General features: G+C 38.0%; 2 protein-coding genes across 2 annotated transcripts in view; both read right to left on the reverse strand.

Annotated features, from left to right (window-relative positions):
• CPLANE1 (ciliogenesis and planar polarity effector complex subunit 1) overlaps positions 1–11,861 on the reverse strand; it is a 67,238-nt gene extending 55,377 nt beyond the window's left edge. The window contains exons 1-11 of the mRNA XM_075726135.1: positions 11,715–11,861; positions 10,696–10,831; positions 10,407–10,526; positions 9,323–9,549; positions 8,864–8,970; positions 7,096–7,252; positions 6,201–6,304; positions 5,846–6,028; positions 4,148–4,394; positions 2,950–3,102; positions 1,284–2,044 (exon numbers count right to left, since the gene is read on the reverse strand). Of these exons, the coding sequence (XP_075582250.1) occupies positions 1,284–2,044; positions 2,950–3,102; positions 4,148–4,394; positions 5,846–6,028; positions 6,201–6,304; positions 7,096–7,252; positions 8,864–8,970; positions 9,323–9,549; positions 10,407–10,526; positions 10,696–10,831; positions 11,715–11,795 (2,276 nt within the window). The 5' untranslated portion in view covers positions 11,796–11,861. The remainder of the gene's footprint in view (positions 1–1,283; positions 2,045–2,949; positions 3,103–4,147; positions 4,395–5,845; positions 6,029–6,200; positions 6,305–7,095; positions 7,253–8,863; positions 8,971–9,322; positions 9,550–10,406; positions 10,527–10,695; positions 10,832–11,714) is intronic.
• Positions 11,862–16,490: 4,629 nt separating this feature from the next.
• Positions 16,491–23,392, reverse strand: part of NUP155 (nucleoporin 155) — a 33,080-nt gene continuing 26,178 nt past the window's right edge. Inside the window, exons 29-35 of the mRNA XM_075726295.1 lie at positions 22,961–23,090; positions 22,584–22,697; positions 21,980–22,100; positions 20,914–21,024; positions 19,484–19,620; positions 18,618–18,718; positions 16,491–17,370 (exon numbers count right to left, since the gene is read on the reverse strand). Of these exons, the coding sequence (XP_075582410.1) occupies positions 17,232–17,370; positions 18,618–18,718; positions 19,484–19,620; positions 20,914–21,024; positions 21,980–22,100; positions 22,584–22,697; positions 22,961–23,090 (853 nt within the window). The 3' untranslated portion in view covers positions 16,491–17,231. The remainder of the gene's footprint in view (positions 17,371–18,617; positions 18,719–19,483; positions 19,621–20,913; positions 21,025–21,979; positions 22,101–22,583; positions 22,698–22,960; positions 23,091–23,392) is intronic.

Below are 23,392 nucleotides of genomic sequence, written 5' to 3' on the forward strand. Positions count from 1 at the left end.
GAATCATTTAGGTTGGAGAAGACCTTTAAGATCATGTCCAACCACTAACCTAATGCTGCCAAGCCCTAAGCGCCACTTCTACACATCTTTTAAATACCTCCAAGGATGCTGGCTCCACCACCTCTATGGGCAGCCTGTTCCAAAGCTTGACGACCGTTTCGGAGAAGAAATTTTTCCTAATATCCATTCCAAACCTCCCCTGGCACAACTTGAGGCCATTTCCTCTTGTCCTATCACTTCTTACTTGGGAGAAGAGACCAACAGCCACCTCACTACAACCTCCTTTCAGGGAGTTGGAGAGAGCGATAAGGTCTCCCCTCAGCCTCCTCTTTTCCAGGCTAAACAACCCCAGTTCCCTCAGCCGCTCCTCATAAGGCCTGTGCTCAGACCCTTCACCAGCTTCGTTGCCCTTCTCTGGACACGATCCAGCACCTCAATGTCCTTCTTGTACTGAGGAGCCCAAAACTGGACACAGTATTCCAGGTGCAGCCTCACCAGTGCCAAGTGCAGGGGGACAGTCACTGCCCTAGTCCTGCTGCCCACAGTATTCCTGATACAAGCCAGGATGCTGTTGGCCTTCTTGGCCACGTGGGCACACTGCTGGCTCATGTTCAGCTGGCTATCGACCAACACCCCCAGGGCCTTTTCTTCTGGGCACTTGTCCAGCCACTCTTCCCCAAGCCTGGAGCGTTGCATGGGGTTGTTGTGACCCAAGTGCAGGACCTGGCACTTGGCCTTGTTGAACTTCATAGAATTGGCCTTGGCCCATTGATCCAGCCTGTCCAGATCCCTCTGTAGAGCCTTCCTACCCTCAGGCAGATCAACACTCCTGCCCAACTTGGTGTCATCTGCAAACTTACTGAGGGTGCACTCGGTCACCTCGTCCAGATCACCAATAAAAGTATTAAACAGAACTGGCCCCAGTGCTGAACCTTGGGGAATACTGCTTGTGACCGGCCACCAACTGGATTTAACTCCATTCACCACAACTCCTTGGGCCTGGCCATCCAGCCAGTTTTTTACCCAGTGAAGTGTATGCCCATCCAAGCCATAAGCAGCCAGTTTCTCCAGGAGAATGCTGTGGGAAACGGTATCAAAGGCTTTACTAAATTCTGGCTAGAACACATCCACAGCCTTTCCCTCATCCACTAAGCAGATCACCTTGTCATAGAAGGAGATCAGGCTGGTCAAGCATGACCTGCATTTCATAAACCCATGCTGGCTGGGCCTGATCACCTGATTATCCTGTGTATTTTTTTTCCCCGTGCAAATATCATTCATACCTTTTTTCTGTTTTTGCATCATGGTTTACTGCTCGAGGAGGCTCTCTAAGCAGAGATTTCAGTGAGCTGAATTGCTGAGAAGTACTGTCATCAAGAAATAGGAAAACAGGCACAGTGAAAGAGTCAAGTTCCACAAGACTATTACTATGAGGAGATGCAAAAACATTCTCATACTGTAGTACGCACACACTACTTAGAGTGTGAGAAACCATTTTCAAAAGACAGAAGCTTGCCAAAAGGTTTTTTGAGAACAACTGATCTTGTTGCTGTACGAGCACCAGTTTTAAAGTTTGTAACGTCAACTTTGCCACGTGCCCAGTCAGACTGGCTCTTGAATGCCAGTACAAGACAGTTAAACACTGCTTAAAGTATTGTAAGACACAATGCATCCAGTGAGTATTTTTCACAGACTTGTTTAAAGATGCATCTTGGTTTAGCAAAGAACATTTCACAAACTGAAGAATGTTGAAAAAATGGATAATGCAGTTCACTGTGTAATTCAGCAATGTATCTTTTTCTTCCACATTTTTTGAAATCCCTATCTTCCAGGCAGCAAGGAGGTTTTTCTGAATGGAATACAGTTCCCCTGATAATTTATCCTTCTCTTCAGTACTGTCTTTTGCATGGATAGTATCAAACATTGATGCAAATTCTAAGCGGCCTTGATCAGCTTTAGCAAAAAATGAATGGATTCTTTGGCTATAAAAGCTGGAAGGGCTATTGCAAAACCGCTTCTCATCATCTGATTCTTCTTCATAATCCTAAATCAGAAAAAAAAAAAAAAAAAAAATCAACAGTTTAATTCAAGTCTATTGAGAGAGAGCATAGTCTGCAACAAATCACCATTTAGTCAGTCTCACAAATGAAATATTTATGCTTAATTAACTTGCTTAATTGCTAATAAATTTAATTCACAGCAGTTTCATTTAGACCTCAAACTAAATGTGGCTATTCGGAATAGCTGTGTAGACAGAAATTCAATTACCTAACAAGAGCAAAAAAAATTACACTGTAAACACAGGAGCAGTTTTTATACCAGCAAGTGAAACCCTGTCCTTTATTAAGCTCAGAGTATGAGGAAGAGTTTTTGGCCAGATACATGTAAGATATAAAAACCATTCAACAAAAGCTCAAAAACTTCAAAGAACAAATCAAAACCCAAAAGCATGAAACGGAGTTGGGAAAGGCTACACAGCAACTTTGATCACAGAGCCATTCTTTCGAAAAACATGTACAAATTTTGGAACTGATGGAAAAATCCTCTAAAGCTGAGGATAAATCTCTTACTTACTACGGATAATAATATTGTACTTCTTATTAATATACTTACTAATATTTAGTAGTGTAATGTTACGTATTATAATAAAGTGAAGCTAAAGTATTAAACTACAATAAACGGATGCATATGTAGATCAGTATTTTTCATAATGCACTGCTGAAAGAAATAAGACATTTTAAAATAAAAATCAAGTATCAATTGAGAAAAATAACCATATTCCTCATGTCTATGAATAAAATGAGAATTTAACCAATTTTGAATTATTTAAATGTAGCTAGTAAGACCAAATATACCTCTATTATTTGAAAAAAATTATTCTTTACATTTAGAATACCTTTAAAATTAAAGCATTTACATAATTATAAGTGGAAAAATGCTATTAAGTACCAGTAAATCCATGGTTTTCTCACTCATTTCTGTTGTGTCCTCTTCCAGGAATTTCGGAATAGTGGAAAAGATGGAACTTTGGGTTTGAGTGTGTTTTAAAAGACTAGCTTTTAAAGACAACAGTGATCGTAAACACAGATGTCTCCCTTTAGACTAGAAGAAATAACAATAACACAAAACATTTTATCTGTCTCTAGCAAGATCAAACCAGACACTTTCTAAAAAAACCAAGGTAATTGCTCCCTTCTGTAAAAAGCTTCAGTTTAGAAGTCCCAGACAGAATGGGAGAACAGGTCAGCAGGCATATGTTGCGCAGGAACAAACTATCATTTGACCATGCTTCAGGAATGCAGAATTTTCTCAGCACCAGACAACTTTACTTTGCTTCAAGCTGAAAGAATCTGCTTTCTTGATCCCTGAAATGATCTTACAAGTTTGCCAGTATGTAGGGCTTTCTTGCATTTAGTAGTAACATATCTCTTTAAATCCTCAAATCTGTGCCCACTCTTCTAGCTTATGCATGAATACCATCATAACTCACTTCTCCAAAAATCCAAAATATAAACTGAATTGGAAGCTGAACTTAATATCTATTATGTCTTTGGTTGGTAATAGTTGCAGGACCTCTTCCTTCAAAGGTTTCCCTTCTCCTAGACTTAGCTCAATTTAGAAGTGACAGAAAAATAAACAAAAATGTTTTAAGCAAGCTTTAATTGACAACCTCAGTTGCAGACCTAGTGGACACATGCATGCAGCACCATTGGGACTGTTGCTGACTGCTCTGAAACAGCAGCAGCCTAAGACAGAGAGGCTTTACAGAATCCTTTCTGCATCATTCTGAAAGGATGAGTTGGTCAGAGTAGCGTAATACCTGTCAATGCTCTGAACCAACTCTATAGATATAGAAATCCCAATTTCTTCTATGGTTCCAGAAAGAGTATATTGTGACAATTAAGACTTTGCCCTTTACTACATTTTACTGAAATGCCACCCAGACATCAAAGGAATAAAATTTCAGAGAAAACTGTGTATTCATTGTTTCCAGATCAACATTATTCTCAGAACAACTTTATAATTGAAAGGAATTTATACAAATACCACAGTAAAGTAAATTGAGGTACTCCGTTTAAAAATTACACTTTTTTTATACACATGAAGTTTTTTTACTTAAAGCCTACAAAATAATTCATAACCCTACCTTGGAGTTCAGCAAATTCTGACGAATATTTTCAAGCCGTTGGGTTGAATCAAGCAGAAGGGATCTTATAAATCCTGATGGTGAAAGGTTGTTAGGAAATCTAAGCACTGTTATCATGTACCCATCAGAGACAATGAGGTAGGGTAATCTTGAATGTGAAGCAACAGAGAATCTCTGTCTCATAAGGTCACTTTCAGAAGCTGAAGAACCAAGAGACTGACTAGAGTCGTGACAAAAAGACTGCTGTCTAAAATAAAAAAACATTGAAAAATAAGCAGCAACTATCATATGTAATAACATGAACAGAATAGAGAAGAAATAACTTATGAACATTCAATACCACTCACACTACTGTCCCAATAGGTCTATTCAGAATTCTACGGGTCTAAATTTTTGCAGGATGAGCACTCTAGATAACATTATTTATGCTTGCAAGATGCCAGTATTTTGCTGCAGTTGCAACTTTTTGAAAGAACAATAAAAACAGCTTTCAGTATTCTCTTATTGTTTCATTAGTATTACATGTATTTTTTCACAACTTGACTTTAAATTTCTGTATCAGACTTTCTTATCTAGCTCTTACTGTGTATAACAAGTACTTGAAGATGAAATTCTAAGTAGCTTCTAAAGTCATGCATGAAAAACAAAAAAATCCCTCAAGATCTGTATCTTAGTATTCCAGGATCAGTTCATACATTCAACAGAAATATTTTATATCAACACACAAGTCTTCACTTAAAAAAAAGGTCTTACAAAGTCTTTTCTTATAAAGAAATCACTCCTTACTGAGTTCCAGAAAGCTGTGTTGTGCATGTATTCTGGCCCTATACTTTGAAATAATGTATAAAATTACTGGGTTTTTTAATTTCTTAACAGTTCAAAAGTTAGTACCTTATTTGAAAACAAAGTAGCTGCACACATTCAATAAATAACTGCAATTAAGATATTTTAATATATTTTAGTAACTGATTTTTCAACCAGACAGTATAGGAAGGTATTATAATACTTTGAATGTTTTCACGAGATATTACATTTACACACTATACAGTTGCAGTCACTCAGAATTAATAGGACTTTTTTAAAAAATTAAAGTTTAGATTCTATTTCATTTCCTCTAGTTTTTCAGACTATGGTACTTTTTGTAATTTGCAGTTTATGCTAAAAAGTATTATCAGAGATCCTTCTATTTCCCCCATGCACCCAGCAGCATAGTTTCAAAATGTGTACCTGGAGTACCCCCAAAAATATTTAAAAAGCTAACTATTTTTTGTCCATGCAAATATGTTATTTATAAGCTCCGATATGGAAACGTGATATAAAGTTCTATATGTAAAATTAAATAGTGAGCAGAAAAATACCACTGGATTAAAATAAATCTTCACTTTTAGTATTTCTGCAAGTTTAATTTCCTCTTACATCATAAAAACATGCTATTTTTAATTACTACTAAATGCAAACATTTTTAAAAAAACGAAACACCTAATGTATACTCACACTGTCACAATGCCAATTTTCATCACGACAGACCCATTATAAGTAATAGAAGAGAACTATGAATGAGAAACAGATATTGAGAAGACACATGAAAAGCAGAAGAGTGAATCTGAAAGATGAAATTTATATAGATTTGTAAAAAATGTTAGAAAGTAAGGTATGATCATGTGACAAAAGCATATAAACATTTTCAAAACCTTTTACCTGTATGTTATTAGTGGATGAAATGGAATAAACTCTGCTGGTCCAAATTCTACAGAGCAGCCAGAAGTAATCACGGTCAGCAATTCACCCATACATGTCAATAAAATCAAAGATCCACGTTTTAACATGCAAGCCAAGAAAAGGCTATCAGGAGTCCAACTCATATCGCCAACCCAGTAAGATCTAAATTGTGCAGGAAAAAACATTTTTCTCTGTCAAATTACAACATCAAAAGTTTAGGATAGTTAAAAAAGAAAAACCCAAACCAAAAAAAAACCCCATACAAACAAAAAAAACCCCACAACACAAAACCAAAAAATCCACAACAGCAGCAGAAACAACATCCATTACTGACCTGATAAACTTGGACGGGACCATGCCAGTCTTGCTACTACAGCCTTTAAGGCTACCCGAAACTGTTACACAATTCAATGTGTTTAAAAACAAAATCTGAGTTGCCTAGAAAGAAAAAGTAAATGTAAAGAAAACAAATGTTTGTATCAAAATGTCGTTATTGTAAGAAACAATTTCTATTGGGAAGTTATGCATTACATTTGGTGTACTGGAAACATTATTATACATGAAAGTGACATTGCACTTCAATATTTATTACTATTTAGAGTATTTATTAATTTCTATACCTATATCTACATTTGAAAAATAATTAAAGATTACTACATGCTCAATATATAATTTAATACTCTAACATAACTTTTTCTAAAACCCTCAAAATAATATAAGGCCACTCTTCTCCAGACTTCTTGGTGAATAACAACTGGAGCTTTCAAGGACTGCATCATCCCATCCTGGTATACTGAATAAGCTGGTCCATATTCCCTGTCATCATTAGCACTAAAAAATACGTTAAGATTTGGCCTCTGAGTAGTTAGACGGAATAACATTATGAAGTGGGAACATAACCTCCAATACATGCTAGGCTGAGGCCTGACTGACAATCATGCAGAATCTTTGCAGATACAATGCAGTAACTGAAATTCATTTCGTTATTATTGTATTTCTTGGAGACCAGAAATGACAGAGGAGCTTACATGGATTTCTTAACTGAACAACAGCATTCACAAAATTGCAAGTCAGGGCAGAATTTTTTATCTATGGATATCAATGTGAATATAATCACATGTATCAATAAGAATGCTGAAAAATCACTCCTAAAAATGTGTCATTACATCCTTGTTACCACTTCATTCAAACTGAACTCTTAGCTTAAATGTACTGTCTATCATTCATACCTTTGGATCAGTCTGATTAACAGCTACTGCAAGCAGAAGTCCATCTCTTGCAAATGCACATAGCAAAGCTCCTCTTGACTTTACAGGCACACACTGAGGAACCAAATTAACAAGAGAACAAGTCTGCTGTACCCAGTGGATCTGGTATGGCAAAGACCTGAATAGCAAAAAAAAAAAAAGACAACAAAACCAAGAGGTTACTCAGTTATGCTGAATGGGATGATTCATATATAGTAAAAAACCATGCAAGACAAAAACACAAAGCATGAGCAATTTACAAAAAAAATATTCTTCTTCAAAAAAACTACAAATGAAAAATATTTTGTATTTACACGAGTTTAAGAATTATGCACTGAGAACTACTTTTACGGGACAGGAATTTGGGCTATATGTATAGAACATGCAAATAAATATAGATGCAAGACATATAATTAAGGCATTCTAGCCAGGAACAGCTTCCTCAGACATTGTGATGTCATCCAGTACAGGAATACTCAGAACTTGAAAATGAAAATCAATAGTATGCTGCTCTGAACAAAGAAGTTGTGGATGCCCCACCACTGGAAGTGTTCAAAGTCAGGTTGGACTGGGCTTTCAGCAAGCTGATCTAGTGTAAGGTGTCCTGCCTGTGGCAGGGGTGTTGGACTAGACTATCTTTAAATGTCACTTCCAACCCAAACCATTCTATGATCCTAAAGATTCAAAACATGACAGAAAACACAAGACAGATTCCATTTGGAAGCATGCCACCTAACAGACAAAAAATAAAGTATTAACATGAAAAAACAAATTAAACAATGGTAAGCAATGAAACTGAGTAATAGTTGGCATAAAGGAATTATGAGTAACATGACTGAGAAACGTGGTTACAGTTTCAGGCTGCAAGTACTATGGTATATATATGCACATTTTCTGTGTTACCAGAAAGGCATTACCATGCTACTGGCAAACTGAGAAAAGAGTGCTGCTGCTTAGTAGGAAAAGGAGGACATCATTACTAAGATAGTATCAAAAGGGCATCATTTAACAAAAGCAGCTGTACCACATCAAGTGTAGGGCAAAATTTTAGCAATTTACTCAAGTTATACCTGCAGAGGATGTATCCATTTAAACTCATACATATGTGTATCTCACTTAGGAAGAAGAATGGACTATACATGTACTCAGGATTATTATTCAAATGCATTTTTAAGTGGTTGTATCAGTGTAACTATTTCAGTACATGGTCCCAGCCCAGATAAAGAAACACACACACACACTGTTACATAGTCTAGAAATAAGAGATGAAAAGGGGAACAGAAAACAAACAAAATATACAAATATGCATGATAAAGAAGAGAAAGAGGTATTCAGGGCATTCATAGCTGCATAGTATGCACTAGTAATACAAGAAAAACAAGAAAAGGAAACTCTATTAGCATGAAGCAAAAAAACTCCATGACACTAACACACATGTGTGCAGGCATGTATATGTATACATAGCCACCCATATACAGTGATAAACACACTCAGTTTTATTTAGGTGTAAGTTAATAACGAAGTACAGAATACATACATAAATGCTGTGACATTAACCACATTTAAATACTTGAAAATGACCATACATGTCCATATATGGATCACATATATGCATGTATTGTCCATATATACATATATAACATGGCACACTATGAACATACATATGCAAACATAAGTAGGTGCTTGTAACAATAGACTAATTGAACATTGACATGTAAGCTAATGTAACTTCAAATATCTTTGAACTTACCTAACATATTTAAAGCTACTTTCATGCCATCGAAGAACCAAAAATGTGAGCACCAAACATTCGCCACAGTAAAACACAAAAGAGCACAAACAGCAATCACCCAGTATCTGTGGGGGAAAAAAAAAAATGAACCAAAACCAGAAAAACCCAAAAACCTGGTTACACACAATTTTCTCTTTTAATTATTTATATATTTAGATCAACAGCTATTACAATTCAGATTAAATAAAATAACGTCATTCAGAAACATAAAGGCTGTTAAGAGTATTACTGAGCCAGAAAAACTGATCTGATCAGGTATTGTATTTCTTGCGTTGTCATTAAATCTAACATGAACAGAACAATTAAGCCTACACAAAACACCAAAGAGGCAGATATCACTCTCAAAATTCACTGTAGCTTCTGTGGCTCTAACTTACTTAAGAAATTAAATGATTGCTTAAGGGGTTGGTTTTTTACCTCGTTTTGTATGAAAGCAGCATGCACTCCAATTTCTTTTTCTTCAGTAGAAGGCAACGTGACTGATTCATCAGGCAAAATTTGTGTCCAACGCCCAGAAGAATTTTTATAAGATGATGTATTTGCATGTTCTGTGCTCTCCCACAAAAAGACACATGCTGTAGGAGTAGTTAATAGTGCCTTTCTGCCATCTCCGGATACGTACAAATATAGTCTCATTAAACACTCTGGGAAAAAAAACAACAAACACAACAATGTGCCAGAAGAGTTTCTGCTCCTCCATTAGATTTAGATTTAAAAAGAGAAAGGAAATTTCTTCTCTTCTCTATCACAAGAAATTCAAACTGCCACCTTAAGTATCTTTCAATTCCAGCTTCATCATTGATAGCAGACCTTGGGCAGCAGTAATGTCAGATGGGATGCCAATTTTCATGCATTTTTTGAATTATCTTTCCCACAAGACTCAACCATTAGAGTTGTTTCCTGAGCTTGTCTTTCCTGAAATCCATCCTTCATTAAAACTATTAATAAATGCCTAAGTGCTCTACCATCTATTACCTTCAGCTCCTAAATGCACTACTTATCTTCCCTGAAATGACAGAACTGTTTGTACAATGCTTCACTTTACAACCTGGTGTCAGTGAGATTATTCAATACATGACAGTATTTGATACGTAAGTTTGCAAATACATGCCTTTACATTGTTCTCTCCAGGTAGCATTTCTCATAAAAACCTATCTGCAGAATAAACTTCAAATTATGCATACAGGGTTTACATCAGATGTACATCTGCTCTAAGGTATTGATAACTTAGTAAGGAACATTTTTCTACAGTTAAAAACTAACCATTAAAAAATAAAATATCTACTGCATTTAAAAATCAATTACTATTTACAGGAGCTAACTAAATGCAAAAACCATTCAAGCAACAAAAAGGACATTTGTCAAAGCTTAGCTAGCACACAAATTATACAAATGCAAAAAAGTGTGGGAATATAGCTTTTACTTGTGCAATAACACTTAACAAAAGGAAAACCACTTTTGACAAATGGAATAGAGCTAAAGACTAATTGAAAAAACCTACCTTGTGCCGCTGCAACTACTTTCCTAGACTCTTCAATTGCTGGCACAATTTTCAAGCAGTCCTGATCTTTATTCCAAAGAAACAGCTCTCCTGTCGTAAGTACGCCTGCCAACCAAGCACCTGTGTTCATCAGGGGAGAGATGTTTTGAAGGATATTATTGTGAAGTATTTAAAATTACTTCCTTTCCATCTTAGCCACAGTTCTAAAGCTGACAGTGAACTGACAGATCCTTTAGATACTTAGTTTCTGTATTTTTTAGTTTATAATACATGAGATATTATACTTAACCATTACTTGATGTTGTTAAAGCAACCACATTTTTCAACAATGACTGCAGCCGAGGGATCTTCTTCTTTGTCTTCCCTGATGCCAGGTTAATCTCATTTATATGTTTATCATCTAAAAGAAAAATAGCCTCTTTTTCCTGTTGAAAGACAAAAGAGCATTTCATCTTTTAAAACATTATTTTCTACGTAAGCCTACAAAATAATGCAGAGAAAAAAAATGTTAGGCAAAAATAATTCAAGAAAAGATGTTACAGCTGCAATTCCATATTAACTTCATTCTTTGGCATATTTGCTTCATACTACATCATACTACAGCGTATTTGCTTCGTACTACATCATATCTAGAGCATCAGTCTACACTGATGATGAATTTGGTTCACAGGTTTCAAACTATCAAACTAATTTTACAATCATTTATTAAAAAATTCTTTGAAGTACCTCAACTGAACTACCTGCTAACAAATGACAAGACAACAACAAATTAGACACCAGTTATCTCATCTTGTAGTGTTTAATTTAGTGAGATTTTTGCCAGAGATTTCAACAGAAGAAGAAATTGGCCTTAAATGGTTACCTACTTAAACTCAAATCATGTATTAGAAGAAAAAAATAATTAGTCTCATTTTATCAAAAAAGCTTAAGCAAGCATGTCTTTCAAGAGATGCAGGATGGAATGGGGAAAAAATTTTTGTTCACAATATCCAACAATGTACTGTAAAAAAGGTTATGAAAAACTAGGAACCATCAAAACGATCTCATGTCGTTGGGGGGGGGGGGGGGGACAATGAAAAAAAAAAAAAGAATCCCCATTGTTTATCTGAGAAATATTGGATCTCCAGCCTCAAGTCAGTAAGAGAGAAAACCAAGCCATTTATTTCAATTATTTTTAAGTGATGTACATTCAAATGACCTCCTGAGGCTTTTTTACCCCCCTCCCTGTAAGCGGAAGTGCAAAATACTATATAATGAAAAAACCTACTCTTTGCAGAACTTTATTTAAGTAAAGTTCATTACATTTACCTGTCCAATCCATGAAATGCGAGGCCATGGTTTTCTTTGCTTGATACACGTAGAGATGAGAACATCTAGCTTAATCTCCATTCTTACTAAACCTCTAGGTAACCATTATAAAGAAAAACAAATAGTGGCTTTTTCACATATCTACAAAGTATCTGAAGACAGGAAAAAAAAAAAAAGACAAGAAGTTTTTGTTATTTGGGGGTGGGAGTAAAAGATGGGAATCCAGACACAAACTCTTAACTACAGCAGCTTCCTGCTAAACACAGAGACAACTGATGCTTACCTGCATTTCCAAACTAAAACATCTATTTTCAGTCACGTAGCTCACAGGCTACTTGCAGTTCAGCCGTGCAGACTACATGCTTGCTCCAGCAGGAGTTGAGAGACAGGAGCCAGGAGACAAAGTACCTTGCTAAAAGCTCTAATAAGAACGCAGAAAGCGAGGGAAACATACCGCAGCCTCCTAAGCGCAAGAGATAAGAAACTGAAGCAAAACACCAGCCGGGCTCCTCGGGCACAGAGGGCCGGCTGCGTTTCAGACCGGAGCCCGCAGGGGCAGCGGGCAGGAGGGCATCCCCGCCTGGGAGCCACCTCAGGCCGCGGGCTGGCGGGAGGCCGCACGCCCCGCCACCCAGGGGGCCACTGCCGGCCGCCCCACCTTTCGGGAAATTTTCTCGTGGGGCGCAGCCCCCGCAGCGGAGCGCGGACAAGCCGCTTCCCCCCGCCCGGGGAGTAAGGGTGGGACGCCTTCCCCTCCCTCCTGCGGGCGCCACCCACAAGAATCCCACCGCACTTTTGCCCGCGTCAGGGCGGAGCCGTCCCTTCCGGCTACCTGCGGCCCTCGGGACACAAAGGGAGGTGGTGCCTGCCCAAACCGATGCTCGGAGCCATCGGCAGAGCCAGGGCGCTGACGGGCCTCCGCACCACCCCGGCGCCGCAGCCCCCGGCGCCGCAGGCCCCGCGCCCGGCGCCGCCCAGGCCGCACTCACCCGCCCGCCGCAGCCGCCGCCGCCAACGGCCGGAGGCGGGGCCCGGGCAGCGCCGTGCGCAGGCGCCGTGCGAGCGCCGCCCGGCGGAGGCCCGCGGCCGCGGGAGCCGTCGGCGGGGTCGGGGCGCTGAGGGGGGCGTCCGTCGTCGCGACAGCGGGTCTGCCTTTGTGCCCCCGCCCCCGAGTCCCCTCGGAGGGCTCAGCGTGCGGCTTCCCTCTGCCCCTTCGCCTCGGCACCCCCCGGCTTGGCAGGCTGGGTAGGAGGCTCATGCGCTGCCAGAGAACGGAGCAGGGAGACCTGCCGAGCACCCCTCCTCCAGCGAGGATAGCCGGGCACCACGTAGCGCCTATCGCGACAGCCCGGGGGCAATAGGGCACGCTGCTGAGGTTCCATATGGGAGAATTTGCATCGTCATCAGTATTCGGAGATGGGGGCGGATGAGTGACAGTATGACAGCTATGAAAGACCATCGCTCCCTGTTAAGTACAGGAATTTAGGTGAAATACAGTAAGTAGGGTGAGCGGACAGTCACTTTGTTTCATCGCCTTGAAAAAATGTCTTTGATTCCCTTAAAGCAGCTATACCCTCAAACTGGCTCTTCTTCCTCAAACCGCTTTAGACCAAGTCCCTTTCTACCTTGAAAGAGCAGGGCTCGTTGGAAGAACTTTGAACTAGATTTGCAGGGGGGAAGGGATAAAACCAGGCGTGCTAGAGTTAAGTAGGGGGACAGCACGCCAGTGTTTGAGGGGTAGTGTGCTAGTGAGGTGACCTGCCATCGCAGCGGAGGTATGGGGTGGAGATCCATGCGGCAGCAGAGACACAACGGGTATGGACGCGTGAGAAACATGGAGGTGCCTCACAATGGTCACCTAGGATTTAGGGCTTCTCCCCACAAAAAGGTGGTGGGATCAATAGCCCAACTGAAGTGAATGTACACCAGTGCACACAGCTTGGGAAACAAACAGGAGGAGCTGGAAAGCCATTGTGCTGCAGGAAAACTATGTGTCCTGGTTTCAACTGGGATAGAGTTAATTTTCTTCCTAGTAGCTGGTATAGTGCTGTTTTGGATTTAGTAGGAGAATAATGCTGATAGCAGCAACGGAAACATCAGTGTTAAGTAGTGCCTACACTAGTCAAGGACTTTTCAGCTTCCCATGCTCTGCCAGGTGCACAAGAAGCTGGGAGGGGGCACAGCCAGGACCGCTGACCCAAACTGTCCAGATGGCTGTTCCATACCATATGATGTCATGCTCTATATAAATTGGTGGAAGTTGTCTGGGAGGGCAGGGATTGCTGCTTCGGGACTGGCTAGGCATTGGTCAGCAGGTGGTGATTGGTTGCATTGTGCATCACTTGTTTTGTATATTCTTTTATTACTATTATTATTACTTTCGCTTCCTCTGCTGTCCTATTAAACTGCCTTTATTTCAACCCATGGGTTTTACTTTCTTTTCCGATTGTCTTCCCCATCCCATTGCGGGGAGGGAAGTTAAGCAAGCAGCTGGCTGTGTGGTGCTTAGTTGCCGGCTGGGGTTAAACCACAACACTATGATATAGTTGCAATCATGGAAACACGGTGGGATGACTTGCATAACGGGGGTGCTGCAACGGATGGCTGTAAACTCTTCAGAAGGGATAGGCAAGGAAGGAGAGGTGGTAGGGTAGCCATGTATGTTACGGAATGTTTTGACTGTCTAGAGCTTGACAATGGTGATGATAGGGTTGAGTGTTTATGGGTAAGAATCAGGGGCAAGGCCAACAAGGCAGATATCATGGTGCGAGTCTGTTACACAGCACCCAACCAGGATGAAGAGAAAGATGAAATACTCTATAAGCAGCTGGGACAAGTCTATCAGTCGGTAGCCCTTGTTCTTGTGGGGGACTTCAACTTACCGGACATCTCAAATGATAGTTTTCGATTCTTGGAGAAGTGGGGGGGGGGGGTGTCAGCAGAACGGCTACCTTGGACTTCCACAGGGCAGACTTTGGCCTGTTTAGGAGCTCGGTTGAGAGTCCCTTGGGAGGCAGTCCTGAGGGGCAAAGAAGTCCAGGAAGGCTGGACATTCTTCAGGAAGGAAATACTAAAGGTACAGTAGCAGGCTTGGGGAAGAATGGCTGGAAAGCTGCCCAGAAGAAAAGGCCCTGGGGGTGTTGGTTGACAGCCAGCTGAACATGAGCCAGCAGTGTGCCCAGGTGGCCAAGAAAGCCAACAGCATCCTGGCTTGTGTCCGGAATAGTGTGGCCACCAGGAGCAGGGAAGTGATTGTCCCCCTGCACTCGGCACTGCTGAGGCTGCACCTCGAATACTGTGTCCAGTTTTGGGCTCCTCAGTACAAGAAGGACTTTGAGGTGCTGGATCGTGTCCAGAGAAGGGCAACAAAGCTGGTGAAGGGTCTGGAGCACAGGCCTTATGAGGAGTGGCTGAGGGAACTGGGGTTGTTTAGCCTAGAGAAGAGGAGGCTGAGGGGAGACCTTATCGCTCTCTCCAACTCCCTGAAATGAGGTTGTAGTGAGGTGAGTGTTGGTCTCTTCTCCCAAGTAGGACGAGAAGAAATGGCCTCAAGTAGCACCAGGGCAGGTTTAGATTGGATATTAGGAAAAATTTCTTCACAGAAATAGTGGTCAAGCATTGGAACAGGCTGCCCAGAGAGGTGGTGGAGTCACCATCCCTGGAAGTATTCAAAAAACGGGTAGACGTGGCACTTTGGGACATGGTTTAGTAGCATGGTGGTGTTGGGTTGATGGTCGGACTGATGATCTTAGAGATCCTTTCCAATCTTAATGATGCCTAGTTTTTACTTTCATTAAAAAACAATCCAGCCACTAAGCCAGGAAACATGAAATTACTACTCTACCCTTAACTGGTTTGGTGGTGGACTTGGTAGTGTTAGGTTAATGGTTGTACTGGATGATCTTAAAGGTCTTTTCAAACCTAAACAATTCTACAATTCTATGATTATAACAGAATGCAAAAACAAGACCGGGATAAATATACATGATATCTTTGATGTGAAACATAGCTATCAGCAGAAAATAACTTGTAATTAGTATACTTTGTTTGGAAAGATGCAAATCTTTTTCCCCAGGACATAACAGTAATTCCTCTATTTACATACTTTGTCAGGAAATTTCAACAGTGACAAAAAAGAAGAGCCAGTGTTAAGATTTCAGCTCTGTTTTAATCTAAAGAGGTAAAAAAAGAGATTTTTTTAATTTACGTATTACTTCACTGGGTGCATTCTCTGGCTGAAAACCATCAGAGTGTACTTGGCAGTTCACAGGGAAAGAAACTTAATGGCTGTACTTTAAGCAAAACTTCAGAGAATAGTAATCAGATCTGGTAGTAAAGGCTGCAAGTAGGTAACTTGCATGTAAATAAATGTCTTAATCCACACTTCTTTTTTTCAAATTTTTAACATCTGTGATACGTGTATTAACTACTCATTCTCCTGGAAAAAAAATACATTGGTATAATCTGTAGGCATAAAGATATTTGCCTCTTTCCCCCATTAAAAATCTTTCCAAACTCTTTGATTATTTACTTACATGAAGAAGTTATTTGAGAAAGACTAAAACTGGTAATTTCTTGTGCATGCTATGTAGTTTATGTTGTTGAATATGTATGCAATGCATAGCAGTAAAACAGAGACAAAACAAATTTCCTCATAGGATATTTTAAAATCTTAGGAAGCATGCATACAGGATGATGCATAGGCTTTGGTCCTTTTAAGGAATACACAATTTGGTGCTTGTGTGCATGTAATGAAAGTAGACAGAAGTCACTGCTTGACTTCTTTACTTTATTTTAACAGATAAAACATTTATTAAAATGGAATAGGGAAAATAATTTGATGGGTTTCTAATACTGTTCTTTCACTTGCCATACAAATTAGGTTGCTAGTTTCTGCAGTTTCATCCCATACATTCTATTTACAGAGGCAGGCTATGTTTAAAGTGACAGTTACGAAATAATGATTATCTTTGTTATTGAAAGACCTGCCAATAAACTCAGGCAGTTATGATTGCATCACTACTCCCTGGTATGACCACATTTACAACCTGACTCATCTACATGGGCTTTTATCATCAGCTTACCTTTCTATAGTTGTCATTTTTTGTTTTGATACTTGTCAACCAGCTATCAAGTAGATTTTACATCCTACTTTTCTCCATTACTTTATGTTAACTAAAGAAAAAGAAAAATATTTTCCAAATATTTTTAATTCTCAAGGGAAAGATCACACAATGTGTTTTATTTCAACAGTATAAAAAGAGCTTTCTATGGTTAAAAAATTCGGTAGTAGTAGTAAAAGAACCTCCATTTGTCACATATACATTCTACAATTTGTAGATACCTTTAGAATAGCGTGAATACAGGCCACACAATCGATAACTGCAGCAGGAGATACAACTTTCTCAGAATTTCCTTCTGACGATTTGTTCTTCCAGAGGTTCAGTGCAGACATCTGAACTTTTATTTCATAGTTCATTTTATCTGAGCTAATGATTCTGTTATTGTATTAGCCAATCAGTGAAGCCGTTCTAATTTAGCCTGTAGTGATTTAAAATTCCCAACAGTAGTCTGCACCATTAGCGTCGGGCTCATAGACTGAAGTTCAACCAGGTAGCAACTAACAGCATCCAAGCAAACATTTGTGAATCGTCGCCTGTAAAGAAAACATAGAATGATAACGAGCTCCTTTTTCTGTGTATTAGAATTCATCTGAAATAGAAAGTGAGCATTCTTTTCAGTTTTAATGGAATAAAATATCAGCAAGACATCTGTCAGCTACTTTTACGTATTTGATTATTTATTAGAAAAATTGATTTTTGAAATCTAATGCTTGTGACTAAGATATAATGGGAAAATGAATGATTACTATTTATCTGATATTTAATATAAACAATAAAACATGATAGTTAATAGCAACATGAAATATTTACTTTAATATTTAGGTATTACTTTAGATATGAATATAATCAATGTGTAAGTTACTAATTCAGATAGCAATTTAAATGTCTAAAATTAGTATAAAATCACAACATTTAGGTATTAATATCTAAGTACATATTAAAATTAGAAAACATTCACTAACATTCTAAGAAGCTAGACTTTAAATCAGCTAGCCATGAAAGACCAAAAAAGTGAGAAAAGATGGATCTAAAGTCTGTATGTGAACAGGGGATATTTACATGTATATTTTCGAGAGAATGAGAAAAATTTGTCTTTAGAAGAATTATCAAGACTTTGCCTAGTTCTGCTTGCTGAGACAAGATAATTCTGACTAAGTTTGTATAGTCTCTTCACAAATGTTGCCAAACCTAGAGATTCCATAATATGCAGGGAACGTCAAGTACATAGAAAAAAATTCTAGCTAAAAGAATAGCTAATATTAAACCTAAATTCTTTCCTGTTGCAGACTAAGCTGAATTTTAGTCTTGGAGGGTGATTCATCACCAACCTCTTAAAAACAATTTGGGAAGATCTATCCCCATGTTTAATCTTCTCTTTTCCAGAATACAAGAACCCAGTGTTTCTAGCCTTTCTTCATTAAACAGTTCACTGTTTCATTCACAAAATGCCCAAATCTCATTTTCCCCCACTTTTCCCAGATTCCCTCAAATTTGTCTGTACTAGTCCTTAAAGTATGTTGCCAAAATTTACAAAATAATCCTCTCAGTTCTTCATGAATCTTCAGTGAAGTGAAGCAAATTATTGAAGTAGTTTATAGGGAGGACCCTACAAGTTTCTACCAACTGGTTTTGAATGAGGAGTCTCAGTAATCACTGCTAGGAAAGAAATACTAAATTCACCCAAAAGAAAGAAAGAAAAGCTTTGGGGATTGCTGAAGTGCAGTGCTTTAGGATATTTTATATCTTTCACTGTTTATTAGGATATAGTTGCCTTTCTTACCTCAGAAGTACTCTGCTTGGATCGTGTACATATCCTGATAATAATACATGAATAGACTCTAAAAGGTGTAAAGGCTTTTTCATTCTATTCCAATATGGGTCCTAAAAAAAGATTCCAAAATATTAAGGAGACAAATATTAAGGAGAGAAGAAAAAACATAAGTCTGTGTGTGTACACACACAAATTGCCAGCTGTGGTAATAATTATTCATTCATTGTAACAAAAATGTAAGAGAAATGGGAAGTCTATCTTAATCTATATTAAGTCTGTTATTTAAGTACTATTTTGACTTTGAGTATTAAAACATACATTAATTTAACTCAGTTTTCCATTACCTAACAGTCTGTAAAGTAAGAGATTTTAGGAACTTCTGAATTCCTTACACTGTAAGGAATCTGGGTAAAAAGAAGCAAGTCAGTTCTCTTTGGTTTAATTCTGTTTAAGCTTGTTCTACAAACAGGAAGTTAAAAATATTACTTCTTTTTCTTTATGCCATCAATAGATTAGACAAGATGCAGTAATATAGCAAATTTTAATCATTAATAAGAAACAAATAAAAGTAATATATTCAAGATACGTTGTTGCTTCTGCAACATAACAATTCTAATCCTATTTAATCCTAAATCAGCTTTAGGTATAGTAAAAGGATTAACAGTTTTCCTCATACTTTAGGATTGAAGTGAATAAAATCAACAGGGGGGGAAAAAAAGCAGCATTAAGAGCCTTTGAGTCAAAAAAAAAAGGAGAACAAAACCTATGAAGTCAATATTTTGATGTATCACACCTTGCATTTTATGTTTCCTGCTAAAGACAGACCTTGATAGTAGTTGAAAACAAAATTTTTATTTTGTGGCTATTTTCCTTACCCGTGCTTTAAACAACTGGTCATATACTTCAAGCAGCCTTGGCAATGGCACTCCAATTTCTTGCATGGTATATGTTACAAAACCTACATCCCAGTTCAAAGTGCAGACCTGTTGCTCTAGAAACTGCACTAAAAAATCTGGAGGACAAAAATAATGGGATGTTTAGATTCCACCTTGTTCATGGGAGTCTAGCAAAGAAAGGCATTTGAAAATTATTTACTCCAAGTTTAATTTTCTGTCTTCCACACAGTTGGTACCTTTCTCCTGTGAAGCACATGTTAAGTGTTCCCCGATTCTGCACTGAGGGAAGGATATGCAAAATGTAACTACCTCCAAAGACGGTATTCAAGTATCAGCAATGTATGACAGGGGTTAGTCATTCTAAGTACTTTATTACAGTTCTGCTGTTAAGAAAAAAGTTCATTAACTTTTGTTGCAGTAGCAAAGAACATACTATCATTTCATTTGCTAGAATAGCCAGCAACACTACTGCATCTTTTCTCATGTTTAACTGTCAATAGCAATTAACAATATATTGTTTAGCACTAAATGTTCTTTTACAATACTGAAAATATGTTGTATTATAATAGTAAAATATTGTTAAAAGAACACAGTGCTGAACAATACGTTTTCCAGGTTTTTATATAATACCAATTTGTCAAAACACGTGAGCATCTCAAAAGCAGAATGAAGCTTCAAAAAGGATCCAGACATCTCCTGAATTCTGTTTAGAATGTGCCCCTACAGAGAGCAGTAGATACTTCAAAAGACAGCAGATAAATGTGTTTGCCTAAAATCTTATTATATGTATAAATACACATTTTTATTTTGTACTTTGATACAAACAAACTTTACTACTTTCTAAAACAGGATCTGCACAGCCATCCAAAAATAACTGTTGCTGCCTTCCAAGCTTCACTTACTTCCCATTCAGGGTGAAAAACTGTACATTCTGGTTAAACCCCACATAAATTCTAGGAAGAACTGCACCTGTAAAAACTGTAATGGTTTTGTAATCATACAATTAGACTGTGTTTATAAAATTAGACGCCAATAGGAATTCCATTTCTACTTTTTGCCTAACCTCCCTCTCCTCAATGCCTTGTCAAAATCACTGTAATAATGAGCAAGTATCACAATGCTTTTGTTCCTAATTTCCTGGACAAAACTGAGAAGTACTATCCAGCTACCCTCAAGATCAGCTCCATCACTACCAACAGTTGAAATAGTTTGTTGCTTCAGCCACAGTGAAAAATTTCACAAATAACTACCATAATTATGTATCACAAAATCATCAATATTCTTTCCTTTTAGATTTTTTAAAAAGAGACATTCCTTAGGTTAAAACTTTTTTTAAGAGGCTAAAAAGAAAGCTGAGATCCATGCATGTCATGCCTATGTTTATCTACTACAGAGGCTAAACGACTTGCCTAAAGGAAAGTAACGAGGTGTGCCAGCATATATCTTTCCAAGCAATACCATCTTCAGACTAAGTGCTTGCATTCTGTCAGCAGGGCTCAGAGACACACTATCGCTCAATTCTGAAAGTGAAAAGAAATCATTTAGAGAGAACATCAGGAAAACAGTTCTACATTTATACAGAACAGTACATCAGTACTGAGGTACTTGAATTTACTGCTAACACACCAAAATCTTACGCTATTGTCAGTACAAAATGAGCAAGTGGAAGTGAAATTTCTGGCGTGTATGCATATATATTCACAGATTTTTATGTTTCCTTGAAGTTGCATGCAAATCTACTTTTTAAGTAAACAAACAAAAAAACCGCAATCACCCCAACAAACCCACAGAAAAACCACTACCACATAGCTTTTCCCTCAAAATATTGTCAATGTTGTTTGCACAATGGCAACCTTGAGCACAAAATCCAAGGGAAAAAAAAAAGCCAGGAAGAAAGAGTGAACTACCAACTCACGGTAAAGGGTGAGGCAGATTATCACAACTGAGCAGCTAGGCTTGCAGAGCTGTGCCCACTACTCTGCTTCTCTATAAATGGACAAACCCCTTACGTTTCCACTCTTGTCAACATTATAAAAATGCTGAAATCCCCGAAGATTCTTTAATTTTTGTCATGATAAATTTCACATTTTTATTATAACTCCCTAATAGTGAAACCTCCAGACAAAATTTCGTAGGTATTCTGAAGTCCATATATAATGGCATCTAAGAACAAGAAGGGAAGAAATGACTTCCTACATCTTATTTGGAATGTGATTATTCAAGCCATACATGCAATATACTCCAACACATATGTAAAAATATTACTTTTCTGTCCTTTAGGCACACAAGCCAAAGGTAGTAACATTAATGAATTACTAGTTAACTACGCTTACCAAACTTATTACAGAATAGTCCAGAAAAGATGCATCTCACTTGGGCAGCATAGCAGTAGCAGCACAGTCAGTCTCAAAAACTTTAACTGTACTATTTTCCTATAGTTCTAGCTTGTACCACTCCAAGTCCATTAAGACCCACCTTTCTCAATGATTTCTTGCCAGAGAGTTTGCACCAAGATAGGATCAGAATGACCTGCACAATGTATAATTGCAAGCTTACACTCCGAGAGCTTAAAAGGGTCAGCAAATTCTCCATACAGCTGAAAGAAAAATTACCAGGCTTTACATTTCAAGTAGGATAAAAAGGAAATCTTTAAAATTAGCTTTTCTTTATTTTGTATGGTAGACATCAGACTACTAAAGGTGCAACTTAAGTAACTGTTGTCAAACACTACATGATTTTTTTTTTTACTACATTTAGTTTAACTTTCTTAAATACAATCCCCAATTTTATATCAAGTTATAATTAATACTGTTAATTTTCTAACAATTTTCCCAATGAATGAAGAAATTTAAGAGACTTAATAAAGAAGATAAACACATGGAAGAAATTAAAGTACTAAAGATTGAAGGAATATCAAAGTACAGAAAAAGACAGTCTAGGGTAACAGACATTCTGACACCAGGAATGCCAAACTGTCTATTACTTTTCCTAGTCAGCATAGGATCATTCTTTGCAAAACGTTTTTTCCCCCAAATGTGATAAATTTACTTTTAATAATTTTTTAAAAAAATTTCTTCACCTTTGTTATATCCATCAGCTCAGCATCAAGCTGGGAGATTGCATCTTGCACTGAAGAATGATGGGAATACTGCCGTTGTAATGTTTCTTGTATTTGGAGCTGGATCCTTGCAACCTTGTTTAAAAAGAAAAGTATTTCAAGATTGGACTAATTTAATCAAAGCTTAAGAATACACCCATAATTAACTTTTAACTTATTTGAACATAGACATGTTACTGTCTCACATCTCACTAGTCTCCTATCAACTGCATAACTTTGCCACATTGCAAAGAAAGCACAGAAAACTCTACAGAATTGGTAACAAAAATGTCATGTGCCAATGAGACAAAGTGAAATAATGCATTTACAGTGTAGCTTAGATTGATATTCTTTCTTACTTCCATTTTCTCTTCTAGTTCATGGAGGAATTCACCATCTGCAGCTATAGAGGATATGGCAGTGGAACTTTTGGCACTCAGAATGGCACGTGCAATGTATTCAAGACGCTGCTGAAGAGAAATTTCTGTGCTGCAAAACAAATATTCAAAATAAAATGGGTACTTAATATAATTATTTGAGGGTTAGTTATATTCTAACTAGACTCTGGGAATTAGTATCTGACTTCTGATTTTACTAAATCATGCAGGACATTATCCAACCATGTAACCCCATCTTTGTTGCAGGCTCAGTTCTAGTGTACTACTTAATCTACTGCTCCACAGTTACACTATCGCATTATAAAATTCTGTGTAAGAAATGACCACTTAATATATGGTACTTACAACAGGAAATACATTGCAAGTTGATGTATAATACATAAAATAAACATA

The sequence above is a fragment of the Pelecanus crispus genome, chromosome Z, assembly GCF_030463565.1.
Source record: "Pelecanus crispus isolate bPelCri1 chromosome Z, bPelCri1.pri, whole genome shotgun sequence".
Taxonomy (NCBI): Eukaryota; Metazoa; Chordata; class Aves; order Pelecaniformes; family Pelecanidae; genus Pelecanus; species Pelecanus crispus.